The sequence below is a fragment of the Pipistrellus kuhlii genome, unplaced genomic scaffold (assembly GCF_014108245.1).
Source record: "Pipistrellus kuhlii isolate mPipKuh1 unplaced genomic scaffold, mPipKuh1.p scaffold_m20_p_18, whole genome shotgun sequence".
Taxonomy (NCBI): domain Eukaryota; kingdom Metazoa; phylum Chordata; class Mammalia; order Chiroptera; family Vespertilionidae; genus Pipistrellus; species Pipistrellus kuhlii.
Genome location: NW_023425493.1, coordinates 10,657,913 through 10,672,053, shown reverse-complemented (window position 1 = coordinate 10,672,053; position 14,141 = coordinate 10,657,913). Strand labels below are relative to the sequence as shown.

The following is a 14,141-nucleotide window of genomic DNA, read 5'->3' as shown; positions in this document are numbered from 1 at the left end:
AATAAACCATCTCTAGATTACTTATAATACCAATACAATATAAATACTATGTAAATACTTGATATACTGTATTGTTTAGGGATTAATAATAAGAAAAAAATGTCTGTACATGTCCAGTATAGATGCAACTACCACAGATCTAACTATAATATATAGTACATGTCAGCAGCAAAGTAACATTTAAAATACATATATCTACGTATATATTTAGATATTTTTTCAATCTGTGGTTGGTTGAATCCACAATTATGGAATCCATAGATGTGGAAGGCTAACAATATTTCCAAAAACTGGTGTTCCTTTTTAGTTAGCTCATTCATCCTGGGTCAACCTCTATTATATCATAAAAAAAACCCACACCTATTTATACAATTGATAAATAGCAGATCCTTATTCCATATAAAGCCATGCAGAACTAAAAAAGTATTCCTCATTTCTACTATTACTTATATTTTGTTATTTTATGAGAATCTAAATTTATTGAAAAGTTCTAGGTACATATTTTATAAATTAAAACCAGTGTACTTTTGGCCTTGGGATCAGACCAGCAATAAATGGGAATGATTATGGAATTAATAGAAATAATTACTAGGATTCTTAAGCAATTCTGCAACCAAAACCAAATAATTATTGCCTAATTGTTTTAAAAACTTTTATACATATTGTGGTGGAAAACTATAAATGTTTGATTGGAATCTTAATTCTATAGACAATTTGTGAATAATAATAGATTATTTATGTATACTCACTGTGTGAACATGTATGGCTAATGAACATATGCTGAAGCATGTTACTAAAAAAATAAAATAAAATCTACTGCTCCCAAAGGAAAATATAAAACATTTGATATAGGTACCGACTAGGATGGACTTGAAAAGCAACACTGTACAAAGGACTTTGGTGTTAGTTACAAAAATAAAATTTAAATACAACTAAAAATAAACTCCAACTAAAGGATTCACACTACTTAAGAAAGCCATGGAGTTTCTGGTTGTAAAAAACAACAACAACAAACCAGACATTTAAAAAATTAAGGTTGTTGAAAATTGGCCAAATAATGCAGGGACTAGAGGCAATATTCAGTGTGTGTATTGCTCTTTGAAATGACTGTGAGAAAAAAAATGAATGACTTTAAACATGTCTCCCAGCAAGAAGAATAAAGGAAGTCTCAAAGCAGATATATAGGCATGTATAGGAAAGTTCAGAAATTTGGATATTTTCCTAATTTCAAAAATCAAGAGAAATTGTATCACTCAAATCCACAGACGACCTCACCTTTTCCTGGTATTATCTTAGAATATTTTTCATCTTTACTCTTTGCTTTTCCTTTCTTGGCAGAAATGGCTTCACTTTTCTTTGCTTTTATGTCTCCTTTCCCTTTGGAGCCTTTTGTTGCTTTTATATGTTCTTTGATTTTTCCATATAATTTATCTTTAGAGCTAGTTGACGGTGCTAGATGTTTGTCTTCTTTCATAGTGGATTTCCTTATCGTATGTCTATTGCTCGCCAAGATATCTTTTGGAGAGTTCTCGTTTCCTGAACACTCATTTCCTTTCGGCCCTTTCCTTTTAATGTGGTTTTCAGCTTTCTTTAAATGTTTTTCTCTCGTTTCTTGATACCTTCCCTCCTTTAAATCATTCTTACCATTACTAGACATTCCTAAGCCAATGTTTTTATACCTGTCTGTAGGTCCACGTTCTTGGCAAATAGATCCAGCCCTTGCATTCTTCTGCTCAACAACTGATGTCCCACCATCACTCACACGGCCTTCCACAGATTTACCAGCATTATTGGTTTCTTGACATTTGGATAGCATCTGTTGCCTATCATTAATCTGTTCAAATGGTCTTTCATTCATTCCTTGATCTTGCCTTTGTGAAAGTGAAGTCGGGTAGCAATTCCTTTGATTTGCTGTGTGCTCTACATTGGATGGTGTTTCCTGACAATCGGTGTTTTTGGAAATTTCTGGTGACATGGCGTCTTCTTGTTTAGAAGCATCCGCAGCTTCCGCTGCTGCAGAGCTCTCCTCTTCTGGGTGCAAGCCATTCATCATACTGGTCACCTGTTCAGAAACCGCGTCGCTCAGAGCACAGCTGACCTCCCCGACAACGGTGGTCAGGTCCTCCACCGCGCTACTGATGGTGTCCACCAGCGAGGACATGGAGGGCAGGCTCCGCTGCAGTTTTCTGAAAAATGCCATTTTCTACTTCCTTGTCCCTACGAGGTACAATGAAATTTCCTCTTCTCAAAATATCAACCACTTGGAACTTGAATTTAACATTTGCTTAAGTGTTGCTATTTCTGAGCTCGATATTAGTATTTCGCATGGTGGCTTTTTAAATCTTTCTGTAAATGCATTATGCATTTGAAGAAGCATGTCGAAGCAAAGACTCTTCCAGAAAAAAGAAAAATCAAACCACTTGCTTTAAGTATAATGATATTTTTTTCCCACTCCAAAGCTATCATAACAGCAGCAAGACAATTATTTTCCCCTCAAATACTATTGGTTTTTAATTCTATACCTGTAAGAAGAAGTATAAAAAGGATTTTTACTATATACTTTTTGTTAATTTATTCCTAGTCTATGCAGGGGAACTACCCTATCTTATTAACAAACTACCAATACCACTTCAAATTAAGAAAAACAAAAAGGGGGAAACATGTCAGCAATTGTGCACAGAGGTTAGAACGGGGATGGGCAGAGGGTGAACATTTTCTCAGTAGCTACGACATGCAAAGCATGGTGATTTGTAAATTTTACCTTATTTGATCTTATAACAACTCTAGGAGATAAACACGATTATTCCTATTTAATAAGTGAAAGAAAAACCAGGCTCGGAAAAATTAAGATCCCTGAGAACTTTCCAATGGATTCTCAAGGTCAAAACTATTTTTATAATAATAGTAAGGAGATATTTATCCTCTCACTTTTATTTGCTCACCAAAGAACCCTGGCATCTTCAGTGACTACGTGACAGACCGAATGCAGAAGCAGATGTGAGGACCCAGCTGTCCCTTTCCTCCATGCCAGTCATCAGAATGTTCCAGAAATGTAAAATAATGTCACTCGGCTCGCCAAATTTTTTGTTTTAATAAATATCCTTTTTAATTAAAATGTTATTTATATTAACATGTCATAGGCTTATTGTTGTTTTAATAAGTAAGTTGAGAAAAATATTTTTAAACTCTCCCCGGCTTTAACTTCTAATATGCATATAAACAAAAGTCCTTTGGGGACCTCAATAATTTTTTAAGAATGTAAAGGGGCCGAAACCGGTTTGGCTCAGTGGCTAGAGAGTCGGCCTTCGGACTAAAAGGTCCCAGGTTTGATTCTAGTATAGGGCACGTACCTCGGTTGTGGGCACATCCCCAGTGGGGATGGTGCAGGAGGCAGCTGGTCAATGTCTCTCTCTTATCAATGTTTCTAACTCTCTATCCCTTTCCCTTCCTCTCTGTAAAAAAAATCAATAAAATATATTAAAAAAAAAAAAAAAGAATGTAAAGGGGTCATGGGACTAAGGAACATCACAAATGCTGATCCAGAGAATTACTGGAGGCTGCCCAGAGACAGCTTTATCCAGTTTATTTTTTACAAATGCTCAACATGCAGGGTTGAATTATGAAAAACAAATCAAAACCACATAAAGCACTATAGCTTCCTAATGCAAGTGACAGATGTAATTCAATAGCAAATCGATTTTTACAATGAGGCGATCACTTTTTAAGTTGCCAGAAGAGAAGAACATCTCTCCAATACATGCACACAGACCAGGAAAGCAAAGTCTTTCTGTGTAGTGCCTCACAATTCTTCCACACTAACTCCCTTTGGTAATGGTCAACTTGCCCCTGCTGTCACTTATACAACCCAGTCTTCGGAAACAGCAAATAAGGAACTCAATAACGTTAAAAAATAGCTCCAAGGAAAATGTTTCCTTAAGAGAAAGAACAGTATTACAGCCCTCCCTCGTCTTTTCTGGGACTGAGTAACAGTGAGTGATACAATGCCAGTGCTGCCAAGGAAGAGAAAGGAACACTCATTTTTCTAACCAGACTTCATACACCAAGTTACTAAAGAAAACCTTCTCCAGACAATCCAGTTATCTACCAGCTGAGAACCCAGCAGCAGGGAAAGAAAAGAGTGAATACTTCCAAAAGCTTTCTAGGGACATGGGGGTGGATGGGAAGCTATTTCAAGAGTTATTTGGATAAGAGATTTAAGCTAGACAAAGCAACAAAAAATTCTCCCTTCTTCTTAAAGTGTGTCTATTAACTTTATAGTCTCAAAAGTCAATCTTTCATCTTAAAAATAAGTTATTGTATAGTAGTGGCAATTTATCTTTATGTTATATTAGTAATTTGTGGACAACAGAAGGGTTACTGAACCTAATTTACTTAATAGATCTCTTATTCTCACAGAATAGTGGTTCAAATGTTCATTGGTAGTATGTCAAAACCAATCTTTTTAGTATGTATTTTTAAAAATATTAATAGGACAGTACAGATACAAAGAACAAACGAGAAGCAGTGATAATACTTACAAATTTTATCTTGTGAATTGTTCCTTGTACTGTATCCTGAACCAAGATCTGGAAATGCGCCAACATTTTCAAAACAGAACTTCTTATTAATATAGAGAAAAAGGAGCAGCATCAAGACAATAAACACCCCAACCGCTGACAGAAATCCAACTGCCTCTGGAGATACTAGAGAGAGAAAAGTCACAGCTGTAAGCATCCACTCCTCTTTTAGCTACAAACAAGGAAACCCCCATAGAAATGTTAGAGTACTGTCTTTTTTAAATTACATTTTAAAACTGTCCTAGTTCACCAGAGTTTAGTTTATAAGACAAACCGCACAGTTTAACAAGTTATTCAATTCACTCAAGGAAATTTGTTCAACTCTTCTAAAAGTTTCCCTATATATTATGTTAGAACCATCTTAAAAGGCAAAGTCTTCAAACTTGGCAGTTTTACATTTAGTTCATTTTAGAGTATTACAAAAATTTTAATGCCAGAATTAAAAAAATATTTCCCATGCGAGAGCATATTATTTAATCAAATTTGTGAGAATGTACATTATTATTCATATCTCTAAAAGCTTCAATGGCTCTTTTTTTATTAAACAAACTGGACTTAACCTGACATTCAAAGCTCCAGCCTCTCTCTTCAGTATTTTACTCTAATCAAATGGTCCCACTCATTGTCTCAGAATCAGGTGCACAAATTACTATACACCTTGTTTTTGCTCTCTCTCTTTCCATTGCTCTCTCTTCCCATAATGAGCAAGTCTCCTCTCTACCATACCCTCCCGCTACCATATCCCACTCTCATTCAACCAACCAATATTTTTGCTGCAGCAGCCATACACCAAGCATGACCATATACAGTTTCTGTTTTCCGTGAACAGTCTGATGAAAGCAATTACAACATGGCAAAATAAAGGCTGTGACATGGGGAGGGGTGAGAGGTAGGGAATATAGAAACCCATAGAAACACTTGATCCAGTGCTGAAAAATCAAGTAAGCTTTTCTGAAAGTTACTACCTCTGTGGTTACATTTTAAGAATCAGTAAGAATCAGCTGAGTTAACACTATCCAGGCAAAAGAAACAGCATGTGCAAAGGTGCAGAGGCAGGAGATCATGGTATATTCTAGAAACGCAATAAAACTTTGTTCTGATGAACCCCCAGGTTCCCAAGAAAATCTGATCTCAAAAGGAACACATGAAATCATCCACGGAGATCTTATAGCATAGAAAAACAGACAAAATCTTTCCCAACTTCGCCAATCCTCAGCAACCCCTCTTTCCTTTCAACAGCTGCCGATTTGTCACCATGCCAATCATTTGGGGGTAACGGGAACTCAATATTTGTATCCCCAGAGCCTAAAAAATAAACACTCAAGTATCAACTGAGAATAAATCCTAAGCCTCAAATACCCTCTGCCATCTACAGCCTGCTTTCTTCCTCCAGGAGCAACTAAAATGCCATCTCCTCCAAGATGCTTTTCTTAGTGGGAAGAGCCTTGACAATTAGCACCCAACTTGCTTGTTTAAAATGAAGTCACCAACCAGCCAATGAGGAGTGCTCCAACCTCCTAGATTTCCACTCCTTGTGAAAGCCAGACATGCCAGGTGTAGAACTGATAGGATACTGCACCTGTTCACAGCGGGGCCAACGGTCTTGGGACAGAGGGTGGGGGCAGAGAGGGGGTAGGATTGGAGGTACTGTCCTGGAGGGCACTGAGCGTGAGTGCAGGAGGGGGTAGGAACGAGGAGTGTTATGTGAGCACCAGGCTGATGTTGAGGAACAGCTCTTGTTACTAGAACTAAGAAGACAGTTATGTCCTGCCCCCCTCGCTTTTAGGCTGAAGAATAGTCAGGAAAGAAAATAATATTTTAATACAAAGATCCCAGGTAAATGACAAAATAGGTGGTGTGCACCAAGCCAAAACGTTGCGATAACAATGAAAACAGAAGAATCACCATCAGGATTACTAAAAGCTAGGAAGGTCAGAAGCAAGACAGAATCTGGTATGAAAGGGCAAAATGCTTACGAAGAAGCAAAATGCACAATATCCTTATAGTCACTATTCCACTGTAAATAGTAAATACGTATAGGAGCTCAGCTCTACCCCAGGCCTAAAACTCACTCAGAAATTGGATGACTGAAAAATCTCCATTTCTTTGAAAACGGAATGAGAGAGAAAACATAGCTCATTTCACTTAGGAAAGCTATTGCTAACGAAAACAGCAATAAACACATTCAGCATGCACTGTTTTAAACACTTTACTAGTGCATAGATGAACTCTTGTAATCTTCACAATTATGCTATTGTTATTCCTGCTATAAATTGTGATACAAAGATAGAAACACTGTGCCCAGCCAGTGAAGTAGGAGAGTCGGGATTCAAACCCTGTCTGGCTTCAGAGTATGTTTCCAACTATTTTTCATTCTGCTTGTTCTGTTTTCCTTCTCTCCTTCCCTTCTTGCCTCAATCCTTATTTCTGTGTTCCTCTTTCATCTCTCTCCTTCCCATATTTAAATCTAACTTAGGGGGAAAGATCAACTATAAACAAGTACAACAGGGTAAGGACCAGAGGTATGAATATCAAGCATTACTGGAGCACAAAGAAGAAATACTACTTGGGGAAGTTACGAACACTTCAGAGAGGAAATGACACATGAGCAGGGCATGAAAAATTAATAGAATGCTATTAAACACTAAAAGAGCAGATGAAAGAGCATGGTCAGAGGCACAGAGACAATGGGCGCGCATTCTCTACGCGCTAATGGGGCACCCTCCAGGCTCTCTTGGTTACCTGTCTTCTCAAAGCACCCAGCACCATGCCACGGAGCTGACATTAAATAAACAACTGCAAGAGAGTGAATGTCTGTTCAGGAGAGCTAAAATATACCCGCTGAGCCATGACTGCAGATGAAAGCAAGGTCTGAAACATCCAAGAACCTTCAATGTCATCTCAATCTTTGATACTTGTTGAGCTGTTCTGCTTAAAACAATTAGAAAACTGAAATGCAGTAGAAAGTGAATGGTGGCAAAATATGAGGTTTTAGGTTCTTGTTTGTTTGTTTGTTTGTGTGTTTTTTTTGTTTTGTTTTGTTTTTGCTTCCCCCACCAAAAAAAAAAAAAAAAAATTAATTGGGAGAGAGAGAAAGAGAGAAAATGTGAGTCCTTAAATCAAGTGGTAGCAGTGACTCAGAGAAGCGAATTCTAGTCTTTGTTCCAGGAAACCCAATGTAGAGAGTGTGGGTGAAGGGGAGGGTAGGATAATTCTAACGTTTCCAGCTTAAGTGAATGGTAACACGATTAACCAAATGAAAAAATATAAGGCAGGCATGTGGTTGAGGGAGTGGGGCTAAAGAGGGACGTAGGACAGACAGACAGTGAGTGTAATGCTTGACCCGTTGCATGGGAAAGGCCTGCAGGACGCTCCGTGTGGACGCCTGGGAAAGGGGAAAGAGCCTAGTACTCTGGCGAGGCGCAGACCAGATACCAACCATCTGGGAGTGCTCCCTGTGCTTACCCTCATCCATGTAAAAGATTCCACTGATCCACTCAGCCCCAGGGGCACAGGACAGGAGACAGGCTTTATTAATGATGAGTCTCTTACTTTACACATTTTTAGATAAATACATACTGTGACAAATTAACAAAACATCATTCCCCATGAGGAAAAGGAGAAGGATATCTCATATAAAGATACCATTCACAGAGCTCCCATTTTATCCACTCTCTGACCAAACGTCCGTGTTCTACCTTCCCTGAAAAAATTGTACACACTTAAGATTTTTAAATGATAACATGGTTGTCGATAAGAAATAAATAACATAGTTTCTAACAGAAAGTATGAAAAAGCTTCAGGCTTCTATGTTCACCCTACACTCAGGATTAGAATAGTATTTGTTTCAAATGACATGATGCCAGAAGTTGGCCAGTTACAGTTCTAAGTGTGAAAACATTGGATAAATGCCACTTGTGCATAAAACTGCAATAGAAATACACTAACGTTAAACTAAAGAAATGTTATAACCCCATCAAAAAACTGAAATTATACTAACTCAGATCTCACAAATATAAAATATATTTTCATCCAGAATAAGAGGGAAATTTACCACCAAAATTTTATTTCTATTATGAATCTGCTTATGAAGCATAAACATTTCTAAGATCCTGGTTAATCTACCTACCTACATATAAACCAACTTTTTTTCAAAACATTCTAGATCATCCACTGCAAACAAGTAAATTATATTTTAAAAATGCATATATAATACCTCTTAAGGAGGATCTTCAAAAATCTCTAACAGCACACAGCCACAACTTTCAGTACAACCCAAGTGTATAGATATGGGCATTGAAGCTCAGGGAAAAATATATAATTTTTGAGTTCTTAAAATTATTATTTAGCGACGGAATCTTGATTTGAAAGCAGGCACACTGACTTCTGAACCCCGAACGTTAGATATTAATCCCTGTTGCTTCCTGTTTGCCAGGCACTGTTATACTCTCTCCCAGTTTAAACTTTAACGCTGAAAACTATTTTATGACAGTTAAGTGCCACACATTATCTTAGACTTTAGATCAGCAAACTGAGGCCCAGAAGTAGTTAGCTCGTCTAAGGTCACAAATCTAGAAAATGGTAGAACCTGGATTTGACCCCAGATATTCTGCCTTCAGAGCCCACGGTCCCCAACACCAAGCAACACGGCTTCCTTATCTGCCAGCCTGCAATACAAAAAGGGAAGGCTGAGTGATCCAAGCGATATGGCTTACTGCATATAGTATGGAAACACATCTTGTGGTTTACCTTTTATACATGTTAAAAGGTAGCAAAGGATTTCAACTTTCTCAAAATAGCTATGTAAGTTATACAACTGGAATCATACTTTTTATATCCAAGGTACTTTTCAAGATATTCTAAAATTAATTTTAGCGCTATGCTTAGAAACTAAATCAAGGTCACATTAATATGTACTATGGCATGTTTGAAAAGTTGATAAAAGTTTAAAAACAAAGTATTCTATAGGACAGCAAGTAGATGTTCACTAGTAATGCTCAACAAAAATATAGGTAAGGTTTCTGAGGGCTCTAGGAGCCTGTCTATGCAGACAATACTGCAAAGTGAAAAAAAGTACAAGACAGAATAATGTCAACCAGAAAATAACAAAAGGTTTAGCTTATCAAATATTAATGACTATCCAGTTCTGTATACTACTTACTGGCTTTAGTTGTTATCTTTACTATATATTTATAAATATACACACAAATATATACACACATATATATAAAAGGTAAATTTATAAAAATATAATCTTTGTCAAAAATTCAAGCTTCAATAAAAACAATATAACTCACTTGGCCATGACAAAGAAAGAAAATGACAAAATAATAGTCTTACAAAATAAAAGCCAGAGCAAATCCACTTTGACTTTAAAGTCTTGCAGAATTCACCCAAATTCTAGTTGGCATTTTATCACAAAAGGACATTTTCTAGTAAAGTTTATTTTAAAAAAAAAATACTAGGATATACATAAAAATAAGTATAAGGGAAATACTAAAGCCAACATATTTTCAATATTAATGTATCTGTTCAATACTCCTCTCCCAATAAAACATTTCTATTCAAACAAATCAAACACTGCAAAACAAATTTTACCAAACTCTTCTGTCCATTATATTTTTAATGCAAATTTAAATAAAAAGTACCTATGCTTCTTATAGTTCTTTTAAAAAGGAGGGTAAAAAGAAACAACTTACAATTTGCATTATAAGGTCTGTATTGCTCTTTGTCCTGCTGGGCATGGAACACTAGTCCTCCAGCTCCATGTCATGAGGCTTTAATAATTCATTCAATAGATGCAATTCTATCTCTTGAACAAAATGTGAACTATGTAAGAAGCCAACTTTCATTCAAAAGAATACAAAACACTTTCCATTTAATAAGCCCTAAATATTGCTTTCTAATCAGAAAAATCCCACAATATGCTTTGCTCAGGTTTGAACAGAAAACAGAGAATTTATCAGTATTTTCACGAAACAATGTGGAAAGATAAAAGGTCAATTTAATGTGTTTAAACTTCCTTTTGTAACATTCCAGCTACTTGCATACATAAGATCGCTCTTGAAATTTTTATATAGTATGATAGAAATCATGCAAAACTGGAAAATAGCATATAATCCAAGAAAGATATATAATAATATATAACTATTAACTTGATTTTATGTTTAAAAAGTCAGTGGGGAAAAAAGCAACTATTCAGCCCTAGCTGGTTTGGCTCAATGGATAGAACGTCGGCCTGCGGACTGAAGGGTCCCAGGTTCCATTCAGGCCAAGGGTATATGCCTGGGTTTCAGGCTTGATCCCCAGTAGGGGGTGTGCAGGAGGCAACCAATCAACGATTCTCTCTCATCACTGATGTTTCTATTTCTCTCCCCCTCTCCCTTCTTCTCTAAAATCAATTACATATATATTAAAAAGCAATTATTCAAACGTGATGTAATTCCTTGCTGGGTAACTTACAGGGACAACAGAGGAGAAGGCACAGATGGCAGTGAGACCTAGGATGTGAGAAGTAAAACTGGCCTCTGGGGAAAGTCTAAGGTCACGTTGACAAAATAAATTCTACCAACTTGTTTGAAATGTCAAACCACATAGAATATTTCTTTTAAGCACCATGTAATACATTAAAACTTCATTCAATATCGTGATAACAACAAAATCCTAAATCAATGTTAAAACTCGTTATTCAGTTGTAATATTTTAGATATTAACCGCTTAGCAGATATATGGCCCGCAAATATTTTTCTCCTGACATAGGCTGCCTTTGCACTCTGTTGATTTTTTCCTCTGCTGTGCAGAAGCTTTTCAGTTTAATGCAATCCCACTTGTTTATTTTTGCTTTCATTATCTTGCCTTTGATGTCATATAAAAAAACTCTCCCCCAGACCAATGCCAAGCTTCTCCCCTATGTTTTCTTCTAGTTTTACAGTTTCGTGTCTTACATTTAAGTCTTTAATCCGTTTTGAGTTGATTTGTTATATGGTTGTAAAATAAAGGTTCATTTTTCTGCATGTAGATATCCAGTTTTCCCGATACCATTACTGAAAAGCTATCCTCTCCCTCATATGCTCTTGGCACCCTTGTTGAACAGTTGACTGTAGATACACGGACTAGTTTTGGGCTATTTTTTCCATGGGTATATATCTCTCTTTTTTTTTTTTAATGCCAGTATCATAATGTTTTCTATCAGTACTGTAGCTTTGTAATATATTAATAGTTTGAAATCAGTTAGTATGATACTTCCAGCTTTGTTCTTCTAGTTCAAATTTTCTTTGGCTATTTGAGGTCTTTTGTGGTTTCATGAAAATTTTAGGACTGTTTTTTCTACTTCTGTAAAAAAAATGCCATTGGACTTTTGATAGGGATTCCACTGAGGTCACTTTGGGTAGTACGGGCATTTTACCAATATTAATTCTTCTAATCCATAAACAGATGTCTTTGTCACTTATAAAAAGAGATACTTCTTCCTTTCTAATTTGAAAGCCTTTTCTATCTTTTTCTTGTCTAATGGCTCTTGCTAGAGCTTCCAGGACTATGCTGAAAAGAGGAATCCTTTGCTGTACCTTATACCGAATCTTAAAAGAAAAGCTTTCAGTTTTCCCCGTGGATGATGATGTTAACTGTGAACATATATAGATGGCTTTTATTGTAGTGAGATTAAATTCCTTCTATATCTTTTGAGAATTTTAATCATGAATGAGGATTTTTTCCCCATTGCTTTTTCAGAGAAGTAAAAGGGAGGGAGGAAAGGCAGGAAAGAGGAAGGGGAAGAGGGAGAAATATTGATGTGAGAGAGACACATCAATCGGTTGCCTCCCACCTGCACCCGGACTGGGGCCAGTAATGGAACCTGCAACCCAGGCACGTGCCCTGGACTGGGAAAAACCCCGAGCCTTGGGTGCGAGGGCAGACGCTCCAACTACAGAGACACACGAGCCAGAGATATTCTGTCTCCTTCTAAGGGGAGGTCATGGCCAAGGGAATCCCTCTGGGTGTTAAGCTCTGGAGGACTAGAGGTCAAGGTGATGTCAGTAAAATGCATCTCATGTTTTTCTATGGAGCTGTAATCAGTTGTTTTTGTCCCACTGGATTGCAGCAGCTGCCTCCCCATAGTGCAGATCTGTCCTGGAACTATTTTCATCTGTAGCTGTTTAGTCGTTTGTGTGGATGGGAAGTGTGGTGACCTCCTAGTCCATCATCTTCCTAATGTCACTCTGTATTTCTCTTCCTGAAGTGATTAAAATATCCTTTGCTCACCTTAAAAAGTCTTTCTCCTTTTCTTTTTGCCCTAAACTTAGTCCATTTTGAGAAGACACCGCCTTGACTAAAAACACTGCCCAGTTCAAGGCATATGGATGTCCTGTGTCTGACTACATAAGTATGCAATCAAAAGTCCATCCACCTTAAAAGCATACCATGTGTTCTTATTTCTGCTAAACAGGTCCAGCACGTGAGAGTGGTGATGAGAGCTCCACGTCACATCGTGCGCCTACTTTCACACAGGAATTCGAATGTGAAGAACTATTGGCTTGAATTCTCAATACAGTCTGAATAAAGAATGGGCAGCTCTATTTGCAAAGTGATGCCTTCCTACCTTTTTTGATGAGATATATATAGTCCCACAGATATCATGAAAGCAAACATATTTTTAAAACAGCTGTAATCCACTCCCATTTCAGCTGCAGACAGAGTTTCTGAGCAATCAGTGAGCAAGCGTGGCCGTGCTGGAGCAGAATCAACTGCGGTAGTTAGCAGCTGGAGGCTGGGTCTTCCAGAGAGTGTAAATACAAATTTTAAGCCATTGAAGTAAGGGACTAATTTCGATGTAGACTGCTTTATAAGATAAGGAGTGGTGCTGCAGGTTAACCACAGCAAATGTAACAAAGCCAGCACTACTCCCAGGGCGGAACAGAAGCAATGGCTGGATAAGATTCAGTGGTATCTACTTCAGTTGGAGATTTAGGAAAGTATGACACAGATTAACTATGAAGAAAATGTCTTTATATTTTAAGTTGATTTTAAAAATTCTCTTTCCTTTCAGTGGAAAAGTCTGAAAAGTACCAACTTTACAGTAAATTACTCCCTAAATGGCAAGAAATAGGAGTGAAGTCGGAACAAAACAAGTTGGTGTCTGAACTCACAGACGTAAATACGACAGGGGCCCCTAGCCTTAAGTTGGGAGATAGGCGAAGACTTCCTGGAGGAAGTGACTCCTTCAAGGAAAGAGGAAGATTCCAGAATGAGAAAGACCAAGGGGCAAAGCAAAAGGGCAGGAGAGTAATTATAGCAAAAAGGCCCGGAGGCAAGAGGTAACAGCCCGGTAAGGCCCAGGGGATAGAATAAAAGATGTAAGTGTTGAGAGAAAGCTGGGTAGCGAGCAAGGACAAAACCATGAAAGTGCTTGGAAAAATGGACTATGAACTTTATCCTGAAGGCAAAGAGGACTCAATAAACTATTTTAAACATGGAAGTGATAAGGCACTCTGGTAGAAATAAGGTTGGGAATGGAAAACTAGACCTCAGGCTGTCTCCTGTATACAGACTAGTAAAGGTATAAACATA

General features: G+C 37.4%; 1 protein-coding gene across 2 annotated transcripts in view; it reads right to left on the bottom strand.

Annotated features, from left to right (window-relative positions):
• Positions 1-14,141, bottom strand: part of SYT14 (synaptotagmin 14) — a 123,618-nt gene that overhangs the window by 76,777 nt on the left and 32,700 nt on the right. The window contains exon 3 of one of the 2 annotated variants that reach the window (XM_045583102.1): positions 4,539-4,703. In XM_045583102.1, the coding sequence (XP_045439058.1) occupies positions 4,539-4,703 (165 nt within the window). Of the gene's footprint in view, positions 1-1,275; positions 2,555-4,538; positions 4,704-14,141 lie in introns of those variants that run through there. The other variant, XM_036442675.2, reaches the window with a different exon arrangement.